At 41.1% G+C, this 24,849-nt stretch overlaps 2 protein-coding genes, 1 long non-coding RNA gene and 1 pseudogene across 3 annotated transcripts in view; 1 reads left to right on the top strand and 3 right to left on the bottom strand.

Annotated features, from left to right (window-relative positions):
- The window catches only part of LOC146965504 (uncharacterized), a 518,674-nt gene that overhangs the window by 166,044 nt on the left and 327,781 nt on the right, over window positions 1–24,849 (top strand). The gene's annotated exons all lie outside the window — the stretch shown is intronic.
- On the bottom strand, window positions 2,630–3,869 carry LOC146965517 (trace amine-associated receptor 13c-like). The gene is made up of 2 exons (XM_085766224.1): window positions 3,670–3,869; window positions 2,630–3,437 (listed from the first exon to the last, which is right to left on the bottom strand). The coding sequence occupies exons 1-2, from the start codon at window positions 3,840–3,842 to the stop codon at window positions 2,630–2,632; spliced, it is 981 nt and encodes a 326-aa protein (XP_085622350.1). The 5' UTR covers window positions 3,843–3,869.
- Window positions 6,497–15,710, bottom strand: LOC146965516 (uncharacterized; annotated as a pseudogene).
- LOC146965515 (trace amine-associated receptor 13c-like) lies at window positions 21,635–22,787 on the bottom strand. The gene is made up of 2 exons (XM_085765392.1): window positions 22,615–22,787; window positions 21,635–22,409 (listed from the first exon to the last, which is right to left on the bottom strand). The coding sequence occupies exons 1-2, from the start codon at window positions 22,785–22,787 to the stop codon at window positions 21,635–21,637; spliced, it is 948 nt and encodes a 315-aa protein (XP_085621518.1).

Genomic DNA, 24,849 nt, shown 5'->3' with positions numbered 1-24,849 from the left:
CTGTAGGCATGTTGCAAAACAAAAAAATCTGTGCATTTAGCACTTGTAGATAGTAAAAAAATGAACAGAAATCTTGTACATTTAGCACTTGTATACAGTAAGCCTACGTGAAAATAAAGTATAAAAATATACAAATAAGAAGTGCATAACTCAGCCACAGCATCATTTCGCCGTACTGGGACAGGCCACAGGACTTCATCCTGAACTGGCTAGTGTTTTAGCAATTGAGAAAAACTGTAATACTGTACTTTGAGAAAGTGTCCTGGGTAACATAAAATAAAAGTAAAGGCATCCACAACCAAACTCAATAAGAACATTTGAAGTGAACATCACACCTTCTGTTTCTTATCCTTTTTATTCTTTTTACCAAATAACGTCTGTCCTCTGTGTGTGTGTGTGTGTGTGTGTGTGTGTGTGTGTGCGCGCGCTCATGTGTCAGTCCCAGCTCAGTGTATGACCTAGAGGTCATACCAAATGCTCAGTGCCCTGAACCAATTTATTGAATTGGTCACCCTTTTGTCAGAACCTGAAGCACTTTTCACACAACTTGCAAACATATTCTCACCCATGAAAACACATTTGGCACTGTGATGCTCTTGTGTTGCATAATGCTAAGCACAGGTAGCAAAAGTGAAACTCGATCAAAGCACAGGTGTCTAAACTTAAAGTCCCACTCCCGCGACCCTTTTCGGTCATTTTAAAACCAGCTCATTAGCAATGCACCTCTGGAGGGTGGGCGGAGACTGCGCTGCTCTGCACCCACCCAGCCACCTCCTTGCACCCCACCCCCCGCTCGCTGACAGCTGGACATTGTACAATTACAGATTCAACGCGTTTAGCATAAAACTCTAGCCTGACAAGCCAGACTATATCACTAAAATGTATAGTCTGGAAACGACCGGTAGACCTCGGCTCAATCCAGGGGGCGGGATGAAGGCTGTCTTTCAAACTGCCTCTGCACGCAATAGGGTAGCGCTATGACTAATCAGAGCAAAGAGCAGGATGACGTTAGCCTGACAAGCCAATTAAAATCTACGTCGCCATTGCGTTAAGCCCGCCCAACGACTCTCTAAACAGATAGAGCGCTGTGATTGGTGAACACAATCGGTGTTCGAGACTCAAAAAGTTCCTACGGCTCGTTTCTAGACCCACCTACCGCTAGGGTGCGTCTAGATTTCTAGGCTAGTAAAACTCCACACTGGGATTCAATCCCAGACTGGAACATAGTCCTTGCTCACAGTGCAAGCTGCTCTACCAGGTGAGCTATACCTGTAGCTGTCAAGGCTTTCACCTCTGAGTCACATGCAGAGCGGGGCGGGAGGTTGTAGCACTAGTGCCCTCCCCTGGAGCTGTGACACGTCAGCTCCAGTCTCCCTGAAACTGCCAGTTTGCGTCTGCCATTGGTTCACAGCAATTTGAAGGCAGAAAAACTCAGAAATGCAATTTTGCACTTCCTTTTCTCCTGATATGTGCTATAACACAAGAAAAATGCCACAGGAACATGTGAAAAGCACGAAAAACACGATTTTCATGGGAGTGGGTCTTTAAACACAGCAACTCAAAATTCATCACACCTGTGGCTAATGATGTGAAGAAACCAGTATAGGCCAGTTCAGAGAGCCCTGGTTGTTGAAGTTTCACTATGGATAGAAACAATCACAGAGGCAGAGGCAGAGGCAGAGTATTTAAGTCCTGTGGCCTGACCCAGTACGTCAACATGATGCTGTAGATGTGTAGTTGTAATGCGATTCCTGTTTATATTTTTATTTTTTACTATAAGTGCTAAACAGGATTTTTGTTTTGTTTTGCTAAATGCATTTCCCTATTGTGAACATAAAGATTATTTCTACAGCTTTATGATCTGATTATTGTGTTTTCCTTTTTTCTATGTTGTGCGTAATGACTGTTCAGTGGTGGTTTTTATTTTGATTGACTTGGGGTCTGATCTGACTACAATGTTTAGTTTTGAGCACAGTTTGAACTGTTTTGAGGCAATAGTTTGGTTTTGCAGGAGTTTAAAGTTAAGAGAAAAGGATGGAAGGTTTCAAGAAAAACTGTAAATCTGCTTTTAAAAAAAAATACTTTTATCTTTTATGTCAAGCAAGGTTGTGCTTTCCCTCTATTTTCTTCTCAGAGTACACCAGAATGCCTCATAAATGTGTTAAAAAGGTTAGCGAGCTAGTGAGTGTGAGAGAGAGAGAGGGAAAAAAAGAGAGAGACTACATTAGACAGTAAAAAGTGTGCCCTCCTGAAAAAACTAAGTATCTAAGTTAACTAACTATCTAAGTAACTAAGCATCATGTTATTACTTTAATTATGATGGACGGATTCAAATCATGCCAAAACATAATCCGATCTTATTCACATAATTTTATTGCTTTTCATGTAGTGTACAGAGTGAAGACATTGTGGTGCTCAGGGCCATAGTGGTTAGTTTAGTGTTACAGTACTGACATAAACAAATCCTGAATAACTTCACTTTTGTACTGAAAATAAAATAGGGCCATTAAATGAGGGGATTGTAGTGTAACACACACAATGTTAAAACAAACTCTTTATATCCAGAGTTTTACATTGATTTAAATCTTTAAACAATAAGTGCATTTTCCTGTCCATAGTAAGTATCTCATTACAATGTCTTTCTCTGTTGTATGTTGACATCAGAGCAGTCAGGCTGCAGTAACTTAAGGATAAGAATGAGTTTCACTGATTTCCTAAACCATGGGTAAAAAAAAGCGTAGATGATCGGGTTTAGACAGGAGTTCAGATAAATCAAATATATCACAAAAGATACAGATGAGGTATTCCCCAATTGATCTTGGCTTGAAAGAGAGACACAATAATATGGGCAGATACACATGATAAACACAACCACGACAACACCCAGAGTCCTGGCTGCTTTCAGCTCAGATTTCTTAGCAGTGACAGCTACAGCATGAGAACGCATGGCACGAGCCTGAGAAACAGCCACAATAAAGACTCTCATATACAGAACAATAATAACAGTAACTGGAGCAATAAAGGTCAAAATAATATCTGTAAATCCAGCAATGTAGTTGATTCCAACCACACACTCTCCAAAACAGGAGTTATACCTGCCTGGTTGTTTCAGTGTGTCCATCAGATGAAGACTTTGTACGACTACAGAACCTGACCAACACAAATAAACACAGATTTGAGCTGTTTTCTGAGTGACTTTGGTGGAGTAATGCATAGGGTCACAAATGGCCACATAGCGGTCAACAGATATGAGCACCATGTTTCCCACTGATGAAGACATGATAATACATGTAAGGTACTGAGTGAAAGCACACATCGGGTCACCGAGAAACCAGCAGCCATCTATGAATGATATTTGTAAAATCATGAGGAGCCCCACAGAAAAGTCTGATACAGCCAGAGAGAGCAGGAGGTGGTTGGTGGGGGTGTGGAGTTTCCTGGAGAGAAAGACCAGCAAAACATTTTCCACTTAACACATAATGTCAAAAATAATTAAGATAAAAACACATTGGAATTCAAAAAACAACACTGTAGAAAAAAACTACTCTCACAGTTTGAAAATAGGCAGTGTTTTCTCCATTATTTTCTTGACACAATTTTCTGTATCACAGACTTTTAACTTTTCATCACTATTCAGCAGTGTTATGCAGAAATGAAATATTTATCTACTTGAAGTGGGAGATAGAGATGATGACCAGCAGGTTGAGAGTCACAGTAAGCAGAGAGATGGATGACAGCACAGTGTAAATCAGCATTATCTCAAAGTGAGGATACTTTGGCTTCCTGCAGGAGGTGTTGAGCAGTTGTGGAAAGCAGAGTTCACTTCCCTCCAAGGTCTCCATCACCAGAGAGATGAGCTGCTGCTGAGCTGCTGTAGCTCTTTGACCAAAGGTCTGTGTCATACAGCTGATTTATCTCTTTCCTTTCTGCCCACTCCTTCTGCCCGCAGCTGCTGCTATTAGCTGTCTCTAATGACATAGCATATCTAATGACATCTCTAATGGACATCTCACTGTAGGCTATAGTGAATATTGTCTGTTCCAGTTGTACTCATAAGTCGGAATTTTTGAGGTTCGAGTTGGAATTTCAATCTTTCAATCAGACAAATCCCACAATCCAAGACACAATAATTCAGGATGGCTGCTACTCATTTCAAATGTGAACACTCTGCAGTTTTACTGTTTATTCTATTTCCTTCATAATGGGCTCTTTGCACAGCTCCACTACTTCCTGAACTTAATGCTGCTCCTTTATTTCCTGTCTTACATTATTGGACAACCTGATTAATCGAGGTGTGTCTGACCATCGTGACTCCTCAGACACGCCTGGATTAATCAGGTTGTCCAATAATGTAAGACAGGAAATGAAGGAGCAGCATTAAGTTCAGGAAGTAGTGGAGCTGTGCAAAGAGCCCATTGTTCCACACACAACAATCTGTACCTGTGCAGAACCACACCGTCAATGGTAAAACATCGATTAAAATGCATTCTTATGCCAAAATACATTAAAGCTTGGTACACACATGAAGATTTTCTAAATCTCAACAGATATTTTATCTGAGAGACCCCACACATGAAGATAAAAAATCTTTGATTGAACAGCTTTGATCGTGTCGTGTGTGGTGTGCTCCGATATTCCAAATACAGGACACCACACACATAAAGATTTGTCTTATGACACACTAGAATCTCGTCCCCCACGCCAGAAATCTCGCATTGATGGCAGCCATGGAGACGGTAGCCACACAGGTTTGTTATGCTACGTGGGCTGCGGTCAGCTCGCTTCTTTATTGGTTTTCACGTCACATTCCGCGGAGTCGGTGACTCAGGATTGTCAGCTTCCCCCACACACAAGCCGACTTTTGAGGTGACGATTATTGGGGCCGACAATCGTAAATATTGAACATTTTTAATATTTACGATCGTCGGCGCCGACTGTTTTACGAGCCGATTGTCCGGAGAATTTAACTCTTAACACACCACAGGAGAATCTCATAAAATAATTTTTGTCCTTGGGCGGAAGAGGGAAAATCGGGGCAAAATTAGCCAAATTATCTTGTGGTAGGCTTAAAACGTTCAAAAAATTCATGTTATTTCTCGATTTAATCTGTTTCATGATTTCAAAATGCTTCTTTTTTTTTAATTGTTCTTGTGCCCTTTGTAATGTTTTAATGTCTTAGCTACGTGAAGCACTTGGAATGCAAAGTTTCATCAATGTTTTTGGTTATTCTGGCATGGTGTGTCTTGACATATATTTTTTTTAAATATTTAACATACACTTACATACTCAGACACACACCCACATGCATACAATGAAATTTGTTCTACAAGGGTCCGACTGCTTGTTAGATGTATGCATAGAAATCCCGTCCCAAGATGGCGGCCGTGTTGACGTGCCTGACAAGCCTGAATGTGGTATCTACGTGTATATAGTATCTATGCGTCTTTAACGCTTTTAAGTCCGAAACCAAAGTTTTCGAGTTCTGAGTTGTCTCAAACGCAATTTGTCTGTTCTGTCCTCAATGCGTTCATTGAATTTGAACTGAAAAGTTTTATCAAGTATAAAATAAAAAGTATATATTAAATAAAACAACATCTACAACAACAAAAAACAAACAACAACAAACCTACTGACAGGCAGCTAAACGCTCCACTCCAAACAAGACTGGGTATTGCTTTTTGCCAGGTTTATTGCTGAAGTGAAGAGTGAAACTAAAAGGAAAATACCATAAACAAAATAATATAATCATGAATATGACATTTCTGCAGATGCATAAATCATAAATAAACAATTCTACATCTGTGCGCCATACAACCCAAAACCTAGCATGGCTAACAGAAATAGTAATCTAAAGAAAAATACACGTGAAACATGTCACTAATAAACATACAATGTAATACTTTTGCCACTTAAGACCTCAGCAGATTACAATAAATTCACATAAACTCATACCGACGATGCAACTCGAAAGAGGTGTATGCTGAAGTGGCTGGTATCACTGGAAGCCGGCAAAATGCGCTATTTTGTCGCTTTTTCCCTCACTTCCTGGATAAAGCTTTTATTCAACATTGACAAAACACCAGCCTCTAAACCAACATTGGCCAGTAGATGGCGGTACTGAAGTTTTTAATATTCTCATTTAAATAAAACACAATGAAATAAATGAAATTACACACATCAGATCCTTTTTTTCACTCACATAGAATCTTATGAACTAAACAGAACATTGTCGTTACAAAAACCGAATGACACTTAATGACAACAGTCATAAACGGTCATGTCACTGTTATGACGATACCTTTAAGTAAAGTTTTACCAAGCAAGTCGCAATAGGGACTAGATTTCACAGAGTGAATCAGGTGATTAGTAACTTGCTCCTGAAATTGAAAGTGTTACAACTGTCCCATTTAAAAACTCTGCCCAGCCTCCCCTCTGATCATTTCCAACAATCAAACTGTTGTCAGACAAGTAGCACATGTAATGGTCACATTTTCTGTTACACATCATTTGTTTCACATACCCAGTTATTTTTATATAAACAAGGTAAGTCATTCCACTTAAGTAATGGTTCATTATCAGTTACTCTAACTTCTACACAGTCCTCATTGTTTCCATAGTTGTCAGGCTGCGAAGGTCCCCAATAACTGTGAGGAGATAGAAATCAGGAATGAAAATCATTTGTCTTCACACACTCTTTTCTTTTCTGTCTTATTGCATTATATGATGGATGGCTGAGGTTCTGCTGACTGCTCAAATAATACAGCTATACAGTTATTATGGGTATTATTGTATGGAGAATTTAAGTATGGGGATAAACGTTAATATATCTTGTGGATTTGAACTGAATGGAAGTAGATGTAAATAAACTGTCAGATCCAGATTATAGTCAATATCAAAATATTCTCCCTTACTGCTCAAGGTTTGAGATTTACAGTAAGTAATTGATGGATTGCTGTGACATATACAACACATATACAATCATGTTCCTCTGAAGATGATTTATAATCACAATGATTCTCTGACTTTTCATCCTGTGCCATCATCAGGTCAGAATAGTAGTTGGTGCAGTACTTTGGTGTATGACCAAACACCTAGCCATTCCTATCGGCTTCAGCTGATCTTTGTGATTAATTCTAGGTAGCTAGCTAACGACACAACAGCATGACTTTTTTTTTTACCTTTCGTTCATCAGCTTTGTCCCATTCACCCATTTCCAGACATTCTCCTCATCCTCAGTCAGCCCAATCCAAACTCTTATTTTCAATCCAACCAAAAATTCCTATTCACAAGAAAAATATGGGAATTGACATTTTAAGCATGGTTTCTTCATGTGTGTCACTAATGCTGCACTAACATAAGGAACAAGAACACATTATACATTTTCGTCTCACCTGTTCCTCTTCACTATCGATGATCACCAAATCAGCTCCTCTGTCTTTGCACTGGTCTCTGCTCTCCTGCCACGTCTTCGGCTCAGTTGATACATAGTAAAACCTGGTGCCAAACCTTCTCCAGCACTCACAACCTCTATCTGTGATGGATTTCATATAAATATTAAAAGGTTTTATCTGGGGAGCAATGACTGTCAGTTGGTCATGGTGACATTTTGACCTAACAGTGGTACTATGTAGTAGACCAAATACAGGTGGATCATCCACCAAGGACCATGAATATGAAATGTCTGAGAACTAATTGCCATGTAGTCATTTGGACCCTGCCATTTAATTTCACTGCATCGAATAGCTTCTTTTACATAGACAAGGACCCCACCACCTTTCGCCTCAGCTCTGTCCCCGGATGTCCCCTATAACCTGGAACTCTAACATCAGCTGAGGAAGAATTTTTATGAAGCCAAGTCTCTGATTAACAAATGAAACAAAAGATGATTGATCTGCTCACATTTTGATCTTAAGCTACATATATTTAGGTGTCCACCTAATATACCTTTTGGTTTTGCTATTGAGTCTCAGATTATTCTCCAGTTGTTTACCGTCTGAAAGACGTTCCTCTTCTGATTCGTGCGGATAGCCCTGTTTATTACCCCACATCTATTTTTGTTGTGAATATGCGTGACTTGGGATGTCAGCTGAAAATATATAATTTCAGCATTTCTTAAATTTCATATTCAACAGGCACTAAAAATAGGAACTTCACCTTGCTTAGTCATATAGCTTCTCATTTTACCCTCTCCAGTTAGTCTTTCTGTGGCACTCTGTGGTTTTGGTGCAATTGTTTAGCCTGGGTTAACTGGAGGTCATGACCTACAAAAAGTTACTTTGAGGGATTTACATGTACAAACATTGAAGAAATGAATAATTACTTTGAAGTGTTTTCAGTAGATCTTGTTGTCTGCTCTCTAATTCTTTTGTCAGGTTGTTGTGTAACTGGACCATCCTCTCGTCCCTCTCTGAGTTTCCTTTGTTGACTGTGTTTGGCAAAGATACAATGAAAAATCACTGTTAGCTTATGTGACTCTTTTACTGCTAGCATAATAACAAACTACTCACATAAAAAAAACAGAGTCATGAGTCCAGCCATGAGGAGAAGACACAGGAGACACAGAAGCACTGCAGCAGCTCTGCAAGAACTCTTCTTTACATATTCACCACCTGAGAGTACAAGTCATCATTAATAATATGTCAGAATAAATTCATATCACATAGTCATGCACAAGCCGCGTGGCTCAAGAAACTCACAGCCAAAGAAATTACGTTTATTTGAAACAGCAAATATGTTTTAAGGAAAGTAATCAGATCAGGTTTAGCTTCCCAGGAACATGAGGATGCTAGTTTACTTACTTTGCAAGTCACAATGTGTTGATACTGAACATTTCAAGAAAATGTTCATAGAAAATTGAGCTTAAGCAAAGGTCACAATCAGGTTAGACAAATTACAGCAAAACCCTTGTGACCGCAGACACATTTCTATTTAAGTAGGAATGAAGAAACCACACTTGAACTACTTAAACTAGGAGTTGCTCGCCTCTGGTTTTGTCGTCTCATATTTCACTGTTGTATTGACCCTCATTTAGACATTGTGGGTTATCTCTGAGTAGTTGAAGATGCGCTGTATGCGAGTCATGCATAGTCAGTGTGTCAGCCTAGTGCACTGCCAGTTATGAGAGGCAGCAGGGAGTATGGTGCACAAGTAGAGCCATGTGCCGATGAGCAGGGGGCCAGCACAAAAATGTTTTAGACACTTTTTGTAGTGTTTTGTGCAGGAGGCAATAATCAGGCCGGGCATAGCTTCAGAACACGTCTTTACTTGAGACTTCCGGCCAACAGACACACATACTACAGGTGCCACTTTGGCTCAGTAAGCACATCTAAAAAAGTGTTGACCAACCAAAACACAGCAACTGCCTTTGCAGTAATGACCCACAATGTGAGAACCTTAATTGTAAATAACTTCAATCTATTACACTTTTAAAAGATGCCTACCCTAAATGTTAGCTTTATGTAGAATATTCTCAGTGCATCTTGAGCATTTTCCTTTGCCACTGCATCTTTTCAACAGCTGATCTACCATATTCTGACGCACAAGTGCAGGTCAGCTGAATGAATCAGAGTTAGGCTTCACTGTTCTGATGGGAAAATAAGACCCTGGAAATTAGGTGTAGATTTGAATGGATATTTGATTGTACATCTAAAAACATTTTTTTTTTCTACTGGCCCTGTGCACAGCAGCTTTGGCCTCTGCGCCAGTTGCCTAGACATGGCTGCCTCTAATAACTGGCAGCAGGCTGATCCAAATATACTGCAGGTAACACACCGACTATGACGGCCCCACACAACCACGCTTCAACCATAAATTACAGGGAACTAGATTCTTCTGATTTGCTGTTATACATTTAAGTATTTTTTTCAAACCTGCATAGATATTTGTAAGCATTCATTACCTGAGTGTGCACATTGAGTTCCACTGGCGTCCAGATAGTGGATGATCTCACTTTCATTTGCGTAAATATTTTCTGGCGCTTCAACCATCCTTTTCCACTTGAGGCAATCACCCTATGGTTCCTCTACATTAACAGAGATATCCAGCTGTTGATCCAGTACGTCTATCTCCACTTCACGTTGTTCTTTTGATGCCAGATATCCACAGTGTGTTGAGTGGGCTGATCAAATGAAGCCACCCCGACTCAATACCTTAGTGCTCGTGCGTGATTAACAACAGGAAACTGAGGGCAGGTTTGACAGTCAGATACCACAGTATATGTCTGTCTGTCTCTTGTGGCAGTGACACATGCTGTACAGGAATTGAACATCTTTTTCTCATGAAAATGTTTTACCACATCCAGTTTTTGTGGTACTAAGAGTGCACATATAATTGTCACGATGTATATGTTGACCGTATGTGTGTGCTTTTGATCCTGCTCCCCTCTCTGAGTCTAGCTCTGTTTGCTGTCGGTTGCTCTCCGTGTACCTGTAACATTCACCTAACCCTGGAAAGTAGCTTGGTATCATACAAATAAAACTGAATTGGAAATTGAACAGTGTAAACATGTCCCTAACAGATAATAATGAATGTCTGACTGGTTTCTGCAAGGATGCTGAAAAGAATGGAACTATTCTACTAAAGAATGGTCTATTGTTCATCACTGTTTATCAAAGAAACCAAACCACTCCTCTTTTTGAGTCACTTCCCCAACTACCGGACCTAGAGAGATGCGAGTATCCCTTAATTCTCAAAGCTAGGACTAAAGGTGCCACAAATACAAAGTAGTTTTTCAGTTTCAACGTATAACTTACATTTCTTCTTATGTGTAACTTGATGGGAAATTTTGGACACAGTTGCAGTTGAGAGGGGAATAGGATTTCTACAGAAGTATGTTTTTTGGTGTTTTTGCTTCACTGGCTGGTCTCATGAACAGGTGATATTTTAATATCAATGAAAAACAAAATAATAAACACCAGGTTGTACACTGATTCCAAAATAAGGCACCGTAAAACAAAAAATAAAACAAAAGAAAAGAAGAGTCCTAGGAAACTGAGCTCTGGTTCAGTTCAAGAGAATCCAATGTGTGTGTCTGTGTATCAATGTCAATTCAGCTTCTTTGTCCTCAGTGTCTTTTTACTACTATTACTACTACTACCACCCGGGTAGGTGAAGAGTGTGTGTGTCTTATCTGTTCTCAGAGTGTGAGATTCAGATGATCTGGAGTCGTCGAGGTAGGTTCTGCACTCCACACTGCTTCTCCAACTCTCTCAGAATCGCTGGGCTGGGCTCGCCATCTTAATCGTCTCTTTCTCTCTATTTCTCGGACAGTAGTTCAGACTAGCAAAGGAAAAAAACAATCAACACAGAAAATGCATAGTTATAAGAACTTAATCTGATTCTGTCTCAGTTTCTTATGACATATCATCCTCTCAGTTCAAACATGAAATATAACCATGTTGTGCTCTAGCACAACTAAAGAGAAAGTGTAATTATGTCTCGCACGGGGAAACCATTTAATGTTGTGCTCTAACACAACTTATAAGAAAAGGTGTTAAGATTATTTAGATGCCTCACAACGGAAGCACCATTTATGTTGGGGTTATACCAACTATAAGTAAAGTTATTATTAAGAGGGTTATTGGCTATCAAATTAGTAAAATATCAATACCAAAATATTAATAATTACTATAAAAATTATTAATGGGATTTAATTTTATTAAATCCACCTCGGGGCACCAGACAGCCAATGTACCAAAGTCAGTCTCATAAGGGTGTGCTAACTATTAATATAGAACCTTGTTTAATGATTAAGTTAATAATTATTAACAAAATAACATTATCAATAGCTGCAAAGTTGAAGGATTTAGAAGTTCTACTGCGTAGAGGTTGGCATACTCACTATTGTACAACATTAACAGACAAGTAAAGTTTCAAGGAAGTTTATTGGACACATCTAGAAAACGGAATAACAAAACATGGAACTAAGACAAGCTACATACACTATGTATACGTGTGTGTGTGTGTGTGTGTGTGTGTGTTGGTGTGTGTGTGTGTGTTGGTGAGAGTGTGACTAAGTGTGAATGACCATGTGTCTGTGAGGTGTGAAGTGTGACCTCAGACAATGGAAAAGATGGAGGATGGTTGCCTTGTCCTGAGACAAAGGGGGTTACAACCAAGGGGGCAGTTGTCGGTCTGAGAAGTGAAGCTCACTTCCGCGTTCAAAAAACTGCAATCCCCTCGGATTCCTCTGGGGGCTGGTGTCAGAAGGGAGCATTCCCCATAGACCCCCATGTTAAAATCGCCGACTTTACATCCTCAGTAAACATGTTAAAAGCCTGGTGTCAGAACGTTTTTTCGTCTCAATCGATAGTTTCTACCCCCGCACACACTCTGAGGGGGGTGAATTTTTTTTTAACTCTGCCGTTTTACTGTTATAAGGTTAAAATTCTGACCAATTAGGGCGCGGAAACGTTGAGTGACAGGTCCGAGCAGCTCCGTGGACAGCTGCTTCGAGGCCAGTGGGCGGGAACTCGGCCGGCCAATCCAACATGGCGCTGTTCAGGCCGCCATATTTGAGTCACAAAAACGACTCCCCAAAACCAATGGGTGACGTCACGGACGCTACGTCCATTCTTTTTACAGTCTATGGTTACAACCAAATGGCCTCCAAGATGGCCTCTAAGACCAACCACATGTGATGTGGGGGAGGTGAACAAAGGTGTGTCCTTTGTTCAACGCTCAAGTTGCATGTTAAACATAGGTTCACTAAATATGAGACTATAGCTGACAACAACAAAGCAACAACAACAAAGCTCAAGTATTTTAACTGATTTCAATCAATACATACATTGGCATGGTTGAAGTACTCTATGCTTATTCAAGGTGCAAGGTAATCCTCCTAACTAGGCCCAGTTACGTTACCAAGTCACATGAAGGTGAGAAGATCCGGTGCTGGTGGGGATTCCTGCGGTTGCAGGGTTTTGCCGGTCCTGTTGCGGTTTGTCAAGTCCAGTGATTGTGTCTTTGTCCAGTGAACTACAGCCGTCCTGGCTGAGTAGTTTGAGTTCCGTTGAGGAGAGTCCTTCTCCTTGCAGAGTTGGTTGCTTTGTTTTGTGGCTCCGTAGCTCAACTAGCAGAGCTTGCGTCGTGTTAGCTGGTTCCTTTTCTTTAATCCGTTGGTAGGCACTTGCGGCGCTACCAGTGGAGGTATCATTGGAGAGCTGTAGCAGTAGCTCCAGGTGAGGAGCTGAGGGGAGCGGCAGCTCCTGCTGAAGAGCGGGGAAGAGAAGAGACGAAGAGAGAGAGAAGAAGCGAACTTCTCCTTTTTATATGGCCTGTGACCTCACAGGTCCTGGGGCCATACCTGACCAATGGGGGGTCAGTAGTGGAGGTTCCACACCTAGGTGTGAAAAGGTGAAGGACGCTGGGAGGCTGAGTTCAATGTTTTCCTTTGTCTGGGAGACAAAGAAGCCATGCAGTCTTGTCCTCCGTTTTGGACTGGGCTGAGTCCCAACATCCCCCTTTTGGTCTCAGGATCCCACGTGATGTGTGATCCTGTGAGCACCATAGTCCATAGTCCATTCAAAATGATATCTGGGCAGTTCACAAACCAACTGGGCATTTGGTTTCTATCTATCTTGACTAAGCATAGACAGACTACAGAACAAAATCCACTTACATACAGAATGAAACATAACACACAACACAAAATAACATCTTCTAGTTATTTGTCAGTGTAAATGATGGAATGTGGGTGTTAGTGATGCTATGGTGAGAGAGGTGAATGACATGTCATGATAGGTGTCTATACAATGTCATTAATAAGATACTGCAGAGGAGTCGATCCAAGATTACTTGCAGAAATCACAGTGATGGCTGAATCAAATCAGAATTTGCTGCTGTTGCTAACAAAACCATGCTGAGCTCTAACTGTAAGAAAATCAAGGAATCCTGCACTAGTACTTGTTTGATTGTCTGTGGTGTGAGGAGGAAGCTCTGGAGCTTTTGTGTCTTTGGTGTTTCCTCACACCTGGCTCAGGGCTGTAACGCTCCTGGTAGCTGGAGACAGAGAGGCATTCAGAAGCACTGTCACTATCTGAAAGGTGCTGACCATGTTTTACACTGTGGTCAGAGATGATGGGGCTATCATCTGATTGCTCATAGTTTTGGGCCACAATTTGAGCATAAGGCTTCCTACAGCTTCTACCGTGTGAATGCCTATCTCTATGCAGATGGTGGACACGGCAGTTGCACTCGGTGTCTGAACGTGGCCGACTGTCACCCCCCTTTGGCGTGTTGCGAGGGAGACGTCTTGAGCTTGCAGGTCTGTGTGACACCTGCATGTTTGAGCTGCTGGGCTCAGTTGTTTTCCCCTGTGTCTTGAAAGAGACTAGAGTTTCCCAGGTCACATATGTCATCTTCCGAACTTCATGCATTGAGAGCTCACCCTTCCTTGTCATGAGTGCAACCTGCATGTATATTGAGGGGTGAAGATTTTTCACAAACATAGACTTAAAAAGGGGGCTTTCCTCCATGCCTGGTGCATTCTTTCCTTGAAAATACGCATGTCTGAAACGTTTGTAAAAGTTTCTGGGGTGCTCAAGACGGGAGTGTTTAATTTGAGAAGCTGCAACTATTCCTGAGACCTCATCAACAGGGGAAGAAAACTCATCTAACAGTGCTTGACAAAGATCATGGTAGTTGTCTCTGACTCTGGGAGGAAGTGACTGCATGAACTTGTGAACAGCTTTTGAGCTGGTTTTCCACACAAGTTTGACTTTCTCCCTGTGGGTAGCGCTTGGTAAGTCAACTAGGCTGTGGTCTAGTTCACTGAGGTAATCATCAATGTTATGATTACCATTGTCAGGATCAAAGAATTGTAAGTCCTTAGCTAGGAACTCAAGCACTTCAAGGCGGGGATACTGGGTGGTCCTGTCAGATGAAGGCGAGACTAAGCTATCCTGGACATCTACCGCCTGTGCTCTGGGTCTTACAGGTGGGAAGACAGGGACTGAACACCTGTCATCACTCTCCTGGTGTTGCAGGGAAGAGGATGAACAATCCTGAAATGCTCTAGTCCCCCCTTTGGAGGGCTGAGCACGGGTGAAAGCATAGTTAACTGGCTGAGAATGAGGTGCAGTATATACACTAGATGATACGCTACATGTCTCTTCACTATCTACGTGAGAAAGATGGGAAGCCAGGTGGCTGTTACCTCTGCACCTTAGTGGAGGTTGGGGAGCTGGCTTAGTTCCCAAGGACTTCAGGTCAGGTGGGAAATGTCCCCATCTGCATGGGGAAGGAGTTAACCTTTCTCCAAGGGAGGAGTGTGAATCCGAGTAACCTGAATCACTTTGTCTGAAAGACTGTGGAGAGTCAGAGCGTTCTGACCTAAGTTTAAACAACTCCTCCTTCTGTGAGCAGAGATCTAACTCTGCTGAGTGCAAGCTTTCTAGGTAACGTAAGGCTTTCTGATTTGCTGTCTTCACTTCTTGAAGTAGACTAGCATTTTGCACTCTTAGGGACTCTACCTCTTGTTCCAGAGTTGCTTTGGTCTGAGCTGAAAGACTGGCCTGTCTGTGGCAGATCAGAAGCATGCATCGTAACAACGGGCCCTTGGATGCTCTCTGAGCATCCCATCTGTCATTAAGTAGCAAGTCCAATTCTTTCCTACACTCACTGAGATTCAACTTGTTGATGAGTTCAGAGTAGCCGGGGTTTAGGCTCTGAGCCAGGGCAGACATGAACTGCTCTACAGAGGGGTTCTCCATTGTTACTCTGAGAGGTGAGATTAAGCAAATCTGAGAAACCTATAAAGCAAAGCAAATTGTTTGCAGTGGTGTTGCTTGGCAGACACCTTGTAGTAGTGTAGCTTTGGCTATGCACTACTCCAGTGGTTTCTTACAGTAACTCAAGCTGGGAGTGGCAGCGAGGTACAAAACTTCACAGGGCTGGCAGCACACTGTGGCTCTATCTTCAAGCTCTATTCTTAATCAGGTTGAAATGCATGGCAGTGACAACCGGTACACGCTCTCTAGGTTACACAGGGCCGGCGGCACGCTGTGTCTTAAAGTTAAGGGTAAGGGGAGCACTTAGCTTAACAACCAATTTTGACAGAACAAAGTAGCATTGAATACATGGTATTCAAATGCGGGACAGGAATTCTTAAAGTTCCTACAGAGAAGACTCAACTGGAAAGACTAGCAACAGTCGCAAATTCTTGATGCAGCACAATGGGCTTAATTCTCATGGAGTTTTCGCAAAACTCAGGAATAAATCAAAATTCAGCACAATTCACTTTCTGCATGTAAAGTCAGATGTCTACTCGTGTAGCAGACTCTGTTTTATGTGAACTTTTGGTTAGTTCAGTTTTGGATTTCACTTTCAGTAATGTCCAAAATTTTGCTCACAATTAATATTGTACAAATGTGAATAAATGCCAACAGTACACAGCCTCACACGGGGCACCATTAATGTTGTGCTCTAGCACAACTAAAGAGAAAGTGTAATTATGTCTCGCACGGGGAAACCATTTAATGTTGTGCTCTAACACAACTTATAAGAAAAGGTGTTAAGATTATTTAGATGCCTCACAACGGAAGCACCATTTATGTTGGGGTTATACCAACTATAAGTAAAGTTATTATTAAGAGGGTTATTGGCTATCAAATTAGTAAAATATCAATACCAAAATATTAATAATTACTATAAAAATTATTAATGGGATTTAATTTTATTAAATCCACCTCGGGGCACCAGACAGCCAATGTACCAAAGTCAGTCTCATAAGGGTGTGCTAACTATTAATATAGAACCTTGTTTAATGATTAAGTTAATAATTATTAACAAAATAACATTATCAATAGCTGCAAAGTTGAAGGATTTAGAAGTTCTACTGCGTAGAGGTTGGCATACTCACTATTGTACAACATTAACAGACAAGTAAAGTTTCAAGGAAGTTTATTGGACACATCTAGAAAACGGAATAACAAAACATGGAACTAAGACAAGCTACATACACTATGTATACGTGTGTGTGTGTGTGTGTGTGTGTGTGTTGGTGTGTGTGTGTGTGTTGGTGAGAGTGTGACTAAGTGTGAATGACCATGTGTCTGTGAGGTGTGAAGTGTGACCTCAGACAATGGAAAAGATGGAGGATGGTTGCCTTGTCCTGAGACAAAGGGGGTTACAACCAAATGGCCTCCAAGATGGCCTCTAAGACCAACCACATGTGATGTGGGGGAGGTGAACAAAGGTGTGTCCTTTGTTCAACGCTCAAGTTGCATGTTAAACATAGGTTCACTAAATATGAGACTATAGCTGACAACAACAAAGCAACAACAACAAAGCTCAAGTATTTTAACTGATTTCAATCAATACATACATTGGCATGGTTGAAGTACTCTATGCTTATTCAAGGTGCAAGGTAATCCTCCTAACTAGGCCCAGTTACGTTACCAAGTCACATGAAGGTGAGAAGATCCGGTGCTGGTGGGGATTCCTGCGGTTGCAGGGTTTTGCCGGTCCTGTTGCGGTTTGTCAAGTCCAGTGATTGTGTCTTTGTCCAGTGAACTACAGCCGTCCTGGCTGAGTAGTTTGAGTTCCGTTGAGGAGAGTCCTTCTCCTTGCAGAGTTGGTTGCTTTGTTTTGTGGCTCCGTAGCTCAACTAGCAGAGCTTGCGTCGTGTTAGCTGGTTCCTTTTCTTTAATCCGTTGGTAGGCACTTGCGGCGCTACCAGTGGAGGTATCATTGGAGAGCTGTAGCAGTAGCTCCAGGTGAGGAGCTGAGGGGAGCGGCAGCTCCTGCTGAAGAGCGGGGAAGAGAAGAGACGAAGAGAGAGAGAAGAAGCGAACTTCTCCTTTTTATATGGCCTGTGACCTCACAGGTCCTGGGGCCATACCTGACCAATGGGGGGTCAGTAGTGGAGGTTCCACACCTAGGTGTGAAAAGGTGAAGGACGCTGGGAGGCTGAGTTCAATGTTTTCCTTTGTCTGGGAGACAAAGAAGCCATGCAGTCTTGTCCTCCGTTTTGGACTGGGCTGAGTCCCAACAACCAAAAATCATGGAAATACATTAAAACACAATAAATGGAATTATTATGAATTAAAACAATTAGTTTTAACCATAAATGTAATCAATTATTCATGAATTATCATATCAATAATAGTATTAACAGACACATAATTTATGCATCCTTATTAACCTCTATTTATCTTTTATCTTCAGTTTTTGACTATTTTAATTCACCTTTTTAATATTTAACTCTGTAACATAAAATTAATTACAGTTATACACAAAAGTGCAATTTCTTCATCAAAAAATGAATTATACCACACCTTGAATGGTGCTGTTACCATTTGCAGTGGCTAATAACTCAAATAAGCAGTACGAATGGCATAAAATATAAATAAACTGCATCAATTCATCGCAAACCACATGAAGACTTTGCTTTAGTTTAGCGATTAGCATAGCGATTAGCATGAACCAAGCATAAACAATGGACAAAATTAGCATTCCGAGCTAGCGATTAGCATGTCGCGGCTGCTATTAGCATTAGCATTTCGAGCTAGCGATCTTTTATCAAACGATAAACTACGGTAGAAAATGCACAAGAGTCACAGAAAAACATTGAAAGGTATATTTTAAGCAACATAGACCACCCTAAACCAAGTTAATGGCACAATAAATGCATTTTTCCGTCTGAACGGCTACCGAACTGCATTTACTCTTTTTCTCCTCGGTTCACGGCTTATCGGGTTGAACCTGGATTCGCCTGTGACTGCCGGGTCTGCCTGTGGACGTCTCTGCCGTTATCCGTGGCTATCTGCTACTCTTTGCTTCGTGTTTGCTTTGTTTTTGCTACCGACTCCCTCGGTCTGGTCTGCTGCTGTCTGTCTCGTGTCTGAGAGAAAATGGCGTCTGCTCTCAGGTGCAGACTTCACGCGATACCTGACCTAGGTTCACGGAGAATACAAACACTAACAGGGGGACACCGCCATCTACTGGAGGTTTACTGGAACTGTCTAAATGACAAGTTCATTATTACACACCACCAGGAATATAAATCAATTGCACACAGTGGTGGACAGTAACGGAGTAAATTTACTTGAGTACTGTACTTAAGTAGTACATATTCAGAGGATGTGTAGCCTATTAGATTTATTTGGTACTTATTACTCTTACTTGAATACATTTCCAAGAGTCAAGACAAATATTTTTACTTTTACTCGAGTTAATTTCTAGGAAGGCTGAAAAGTACTTGTTAGCTACTTTCAGGTCTGCCCTTAAAATACTATTGGAAATAGTATTTGTCAAAGAAGGAAACCCTAACCCCTAAAAGCAGCACATCAGTGCAGGTGGTTTCAAAGAGTTAATTCTCAGAAACAAGTTAAAAGGTCCTTAAATCAATTTAGAAAAAAATATAGTAATTAATTGATGTGAAAAATAAGAAATGTACTCTTACTCTTACTTTTACTTAAAGTAGCCTAGCCTAAATTTAAAAGCATGTACTTTTGGATAGGCTACTTAAGTAGGCTACCTTTAAAAGCAAGTACTTTTTCACTCTTACTTGAGTAACATGTCAACTGAGCTACTTTTACTTGTAACGGAGTAGTATTTGTACTCTTACTCAAGTACTGGGGTCGAGTACTCTGTCCATATCTGATTGTACAAAAGTGCAATTTTTTATACAACACAAAGACAGAAAATGAAGTGTTGAGGCGGCTGTGGTTAGAGATGCCAGAGGACCACTGGACTCACTGGAGCTCTGAGATACACCTGGAGGAAACACAAACATGTTACCACTGACACTGCTTACAAAAACTGAAGATCTTTTTGATCTGGTAGATGGAACAAGCAGTAATGACACCTGTGGGCAGTGTGCACAGATAGACACTAGGTGGTGCTACTGTACAGCACCTGCCCTTTGCCCTCTTGACCAAACAGGTGCCCTTTTGAAAGTTACTTTTTCCCCCTTTTTTTTCTCATGAACTGTAACAGAGGCCTCACATTTGTATATATACTGTACGACATCATCCTCAGTCAGCTGTTGATTCATTGTCTAACCACAGCACTGGCTGATGAATCCTCTAAAACAGTTGTAGCAACAGAGAGTTCAGACTTTGTGACCTCAATGGCTTGACTTCCAGGTCCAGCTGGGCGTCCGACTGGCTTATTGCACGTGGACCTCACCTGCACCATGTATGCTTCGGCACCGTCTATTTTCCTGTAGTCTTACAGTAGGCTGCCTCTTAGAGCGTAGGCTATCTCCCGTTCACTTGCATCCTACTTTGCCCGGACTTATAGTGTAACTGGATCATTTCCCACTACAGCATAACTCGCAGCCACTTTCTTTGTAATTGTTTTAGTAAGCTATAGCCTATTGAAGGAAGTAGCTACTGTACAATATAAATAAATGCTTTGGCTCATGATAGTTGTAATGTGACAGTCTTTTTTTTTGTATCAGCAGGCAAGTTTCACCCCTATTCCAGGGATTTATTATGTTTTGTCTTGTACAATTGTTATCATTTGGAATAAGAATATGTTGAGAAATGGGTACATATTATGGAAATGGGCTCGTGACAGGCTGACTTGTATACAAAGCAAACCCACCTCTCTCAAATGCACTTCCATGGAATCATCCCAGGACGAAACACGAACAATACAGTAATGTAATATACATATCTTTAAATGCACAATAATGAGTCATTCAGAGAGTTTTAAAATGTTTTTATTATTGAACACAGAAATCATATCGCAGGTGCTATTCGCTCATCCATACTTTGTACAGTAATGCTATTAGTGTGTAAGTAGAGCCAAATTTCTCTGTAATTAGTGGGTAAGTAGAGTCTACTTTCCCTGGAAGTACAGCCTAACAATGGGGAACCGGGCTGGATTATGAAGTCTGCACTGTAATGGATATTTTCATGTGTTCTACAACTTTTCTGGCCTGTGCTACAAAACTACCAAACTCTGTAGCAACAGTACTAGGCTATGTGCTAAAAAAAAAAAAGAAAAAGTTAATGTACAGCCCTGTGCAAGAGTTTCTGCGGCACACAACTTTCTCTCACTTTCACACAACAAAAAATGAATTCATTAGTTTACCACTGGTACTGATTTTGATAATATAACAACATGAATGTTAGAGAGAGAACAATAAACCAAACTCTTCCGATCCAGAGTTTGACATGTGTTATTTTCTTTAAATCATCAAACAAGAAGTAGACAACATAGGCTATTCTTTGCAACGGCTGTCTGGCAAAAATGTCCACTACACACCTTTCCACACATCTAAGCATCATGTTATTACTTTACAGTATGGACAGCCACACATCTCATTGGATGCACATCATGTCAAAACATCATCCGATCTTATTCATATCATTTTATTGCTCTTCATGTAGTGTAGTATAGAATGAAGACATCGTGGTGCTTAGGGCCTTCAGCAGTCTCAAAGCTGGTTAGTGGTTAGTTTAGTGTCACAGTACTTAACAAATCCTGAATAACTTCACTTTTGTATTGAAAATAAAATAGAGCCATTAGATGAGGATATTGTAGTGTAACACACACAATGTTAAAACAAACTCTTTATATCCAGAGTTTTACATGTGTTATTAATTTAACCAATAAGTGAATTTTCCTGTCCATAGTAAGGATCTCATTACAGTGTCTGTCTCTGTTGTACTGCATGTTGACATTAGAGGACATTAGAGTCAGGCTGCAGTATAAGGATGAGTTTCACTGATTTCCTAAACCATGGGTAAAAAAAAACGTAGATGATTGGGTTTAGACAGGAGTTCAGATAAAACAAATATATTACAACAGATACAGATGAAGAATTCCCCACTTCATCTCGGCTTGACAGAGAGACACAATAATATGGGCAGATACATATGATAAACACAACCACAACAACACCCAGAGTCCTGGCTGCTTTCAGCTCAGATTTCTTAGCAGTGACAGCTACAGTATGAGAACGCATGGCACGAGACTGAGAAATAGCCACAACAAAGACCCTCATATACAAAACAACAATAACAGTAATCGGAGCAATAAAGTTCAAAATAATATCTGAAAATCCAGCAATGTAGTTGACTCCAACCACACACTCTCCAAAACAGGAGTTATACCTGCCTGGTTGTTTCAGTGTGTCCATTAGATGAAGACCTTGTATGACTATAGAACTTGACCAACACAAATAAACACAGATTTGAGCTGTTTTCTGAGTGACTTTGGTGGAGTAATGCATAGGGTCACAAATGGCCACATAGCGGTCAACAGATATGAGCACCATGTTTCCTACTGATGAAGACGTGATAATATATGCCAGATATTGATAGAAAGCACACATCACGTCACCAAGCAACCAGCAGCCGTCTATGAATGATATTTGTAAAATCATGAGGAGCCCCACAGAAAAGTCTGATACAGCCAGAGAGAGCAGGAGGTGGTTGGTGGGGGTGTGGAGTTTCCTGGAGAGAAAGACCAGTAAAACATTTTACACTTACCATATAATATCAATTATAATTTAGATAAAAACACATCAGAATTTTAAAAAACATTCTTTTTCAACATTTTTTCTCACAGTTTTGAAAATAGGCATTATTTTCTTGATGCAGACTTTTAACTTTTCATCACTATTCATTAGTTTTATGCAGAAATGAAATATTTATGTACTTGAAGTGGGAGATAGAGATGATGACCAGCAGGTTGAGAGTCATAGTGAGCAGAATGATGGGTGACAGCAGAGTGTAAATCAACACGATCTCAAAGTGAGGATACTTTGGCTTCCTGCAGGAGGCGTTGAGCAGTTGTGGAAAGCAGAGTTCACTTCCCTCCAAGGTCTCCATCACCAAAGAGATGAGCTGCTGCTGAGCTTTGACCAAAGGTCTGTGTCATACAGTTGATTTATCTCTTTCTATTCTGCCAACTCCTCCTATGACCTCGCCACATTTTTTTCTCCAAAGAGACCGAATTACAAAGTCGCCTGTGCTCATCTTCCTCAAAATCAGTCTCCATTTTTTTTCCGGCCTTCAAAAAGCATTTTAAAATACGATGTGTATAAACTCGATTTCCCAAATAGTTGGGACACTTCTTCAACTAGGAGGTTCATTGATTACAAGTATGGGTGTCGAGATTGGGTATGAGACTGATCCAACAAAGCCTCAGTCTTTGAAAGCAAAGATGGGTCATGGCTCACGACTTTTGTGCTGAACTTCCTGAGAGAATTATCTGTCACTTTAAAAACAGAGTTTCTCAGTGCAAGACAGCAGAGGATTTTCACCTGTCTCCCCTAACCCTAACATTGTGAAAAGATTCAGGGAGCCCGGAGAAATCTCTCCACTGCTGAATGTGCGTAACCTTTGTGCCCTTAAACGGTATTGCATTACAAACTGTCTAGTGATAGATGTAACCACAGGGACTCAGGACTACTAAAGAAAATCATTGTCACTTAACTAAGGCTGCCAAAGCTATTGCAATAATAACAGGTTAAAGGGATAGTTCAACATTTTGGTAAATTAGCCCATTGCCATAAGCCCTATAGTCATAGCAGTAGGTTGGTTACCCTTATTTGTCAGTGCAAGCTATTTTTAGAACGGCGGAGCAGAGCCGTGAGCTACTCAGAGATTTGCTGCGGAGGCTAATGGGATTTATTGGTTTCCCTCATCAAATACACAATCCAACAACTCCAAAACGCTGCATTTACCTCTAAAACAATTCTGTCTGGTAACGTTCTGTTATTGTCTCATAGCGTGGTGAATGTGCAGGTAACAACTTGTCCACCAGAGCGTTTTGGAGTTGTTGGATTGTGTATTTGATGAGGGAAACCAAGAAATCCCATTAGCCTCCGTAGCGTAGCTCTGAGCATCTTACAGCTCTGCTCTGCCGTTCTAAAAGTAGCTTGTACCAACAATTAAAGGTAACGAACCTACTCCTAAAGTGGGCCAATTTGCCAAAATGTTGAACTATCCCTTTAACGCGAATTACTTTAAAGTGAAATTCCGGCGTAAGTGTAAACCATGGTCAAACACACCGTAACACCGAGTTAGACCCCCCCTCGAGAGATCAATTTGCCCGACCGCTACATTCACGAGATCCACCAACTTCAGCAAATACCGCAATATCGCCACACACGGCGCTCTCCGGATCCACTGTCTGACCGCAACCAAAACGCCACCATTTGCCCAAAATAATGCTCAGAACTGCACCAAATGTCATCAATAGTACACACAGGGTCCCAGCACGTAGTACGAGTTGTCAAACATCTGCTAGCTTTGCCTGTTTTCTTTAGCAAGGAGATGCAACTCAACTCACCTACTTCTCCTCCGGGAGCCGCTTGTTGGTGAGGAAGCCCTGACGAGTCGATCACCGAGTGCACCGGAGTTCCGCAGCTCAATCAACAATTACCTCATGGAAATACAATCAGAGTTTTTTTTTTTTTATATCTTGCATATCACTTTATAACTATTATTATCGAGTGCTGGCCACGATATAGGCGCAAATGAGCATTTTTAAGAGCTGCGGAACTCCGGTGCACTCGGTGATCGACTCGTCAGGGCTTCCTCACCAACGAGCGGCTCCCGGAGGAGAAGTAGGTGAGTTGAGTTGCATCTCCTTGCTAAAGAAAACAGGCAAAGCTAGCAGATGTTTGACAACTCGTACTACGTGCTGGGACCCTGTGTGTACTATTGATGACATTTGGTGCAGTTCTGAGCATTATTTTGGGCAAATGGTGGCGTTTTGGTTGCGGTCAGACAGTGGATCCGGACAGCGCCGTGTGTGGCGATATTGCGGTATTTGGATCTCGTGAATGTAGCGGTCGGGCAAATTGATCTCTCGAGGGGGGGTCTAACTCGGTGTTACGGTGTGTTTGACCATGGTTTACACTTACGCCGGAATTTCACTTTAAAC

The sequence above is a fragment of the Trachurus japonicus genome, chromosome 21, assembly GCF_045865225.1.
Source record: "Trachurus japonicus isolate A0001 chromosome 21, Traja_1.0".
Taxonomy (NCBI): domain Eukaryota; kingdom Metazoa; phylum Chordata; class Actinopteri; order Carangiformes; family Carangidae; genus Trachurus; species Trachurus japonicus.
This window is presented reverse-complemented; position numbering and strand designations above follow the sequence as displayed.

Bases quoted from the DNA above. Each gene is read 5' to 3' on its own strand.
- LOC146965517 (XM_085766224.1), bottom strand. From the start codon at position 3,842: ATGGAGACCTTGGAGGGAAGTGAACTCTGCTTTCCACAACTGCTCAAC. The intron at 3,438-3,669 runs GTAGATAAATAT...CTTTCTCTCCAG, and splicing joins ATCTCTATCTCCCACTTCAA to GAAACTCCACACCCCCACCA.
- LOC146965515 (XM_085765392.1), bottom strand. From the start codon at position 22,787: ATGGAGACCTTGGAGGGAAGTGAACTCTGCTTTCCACAACTGCTCAAC. The intron at 22,410-22,614 runs GTACATAAATAT...CTTTCTCTCCAG, and splicing joins ATCTCTATCTCCCACTTCAA to GAAACTCCACACCCCCACCA.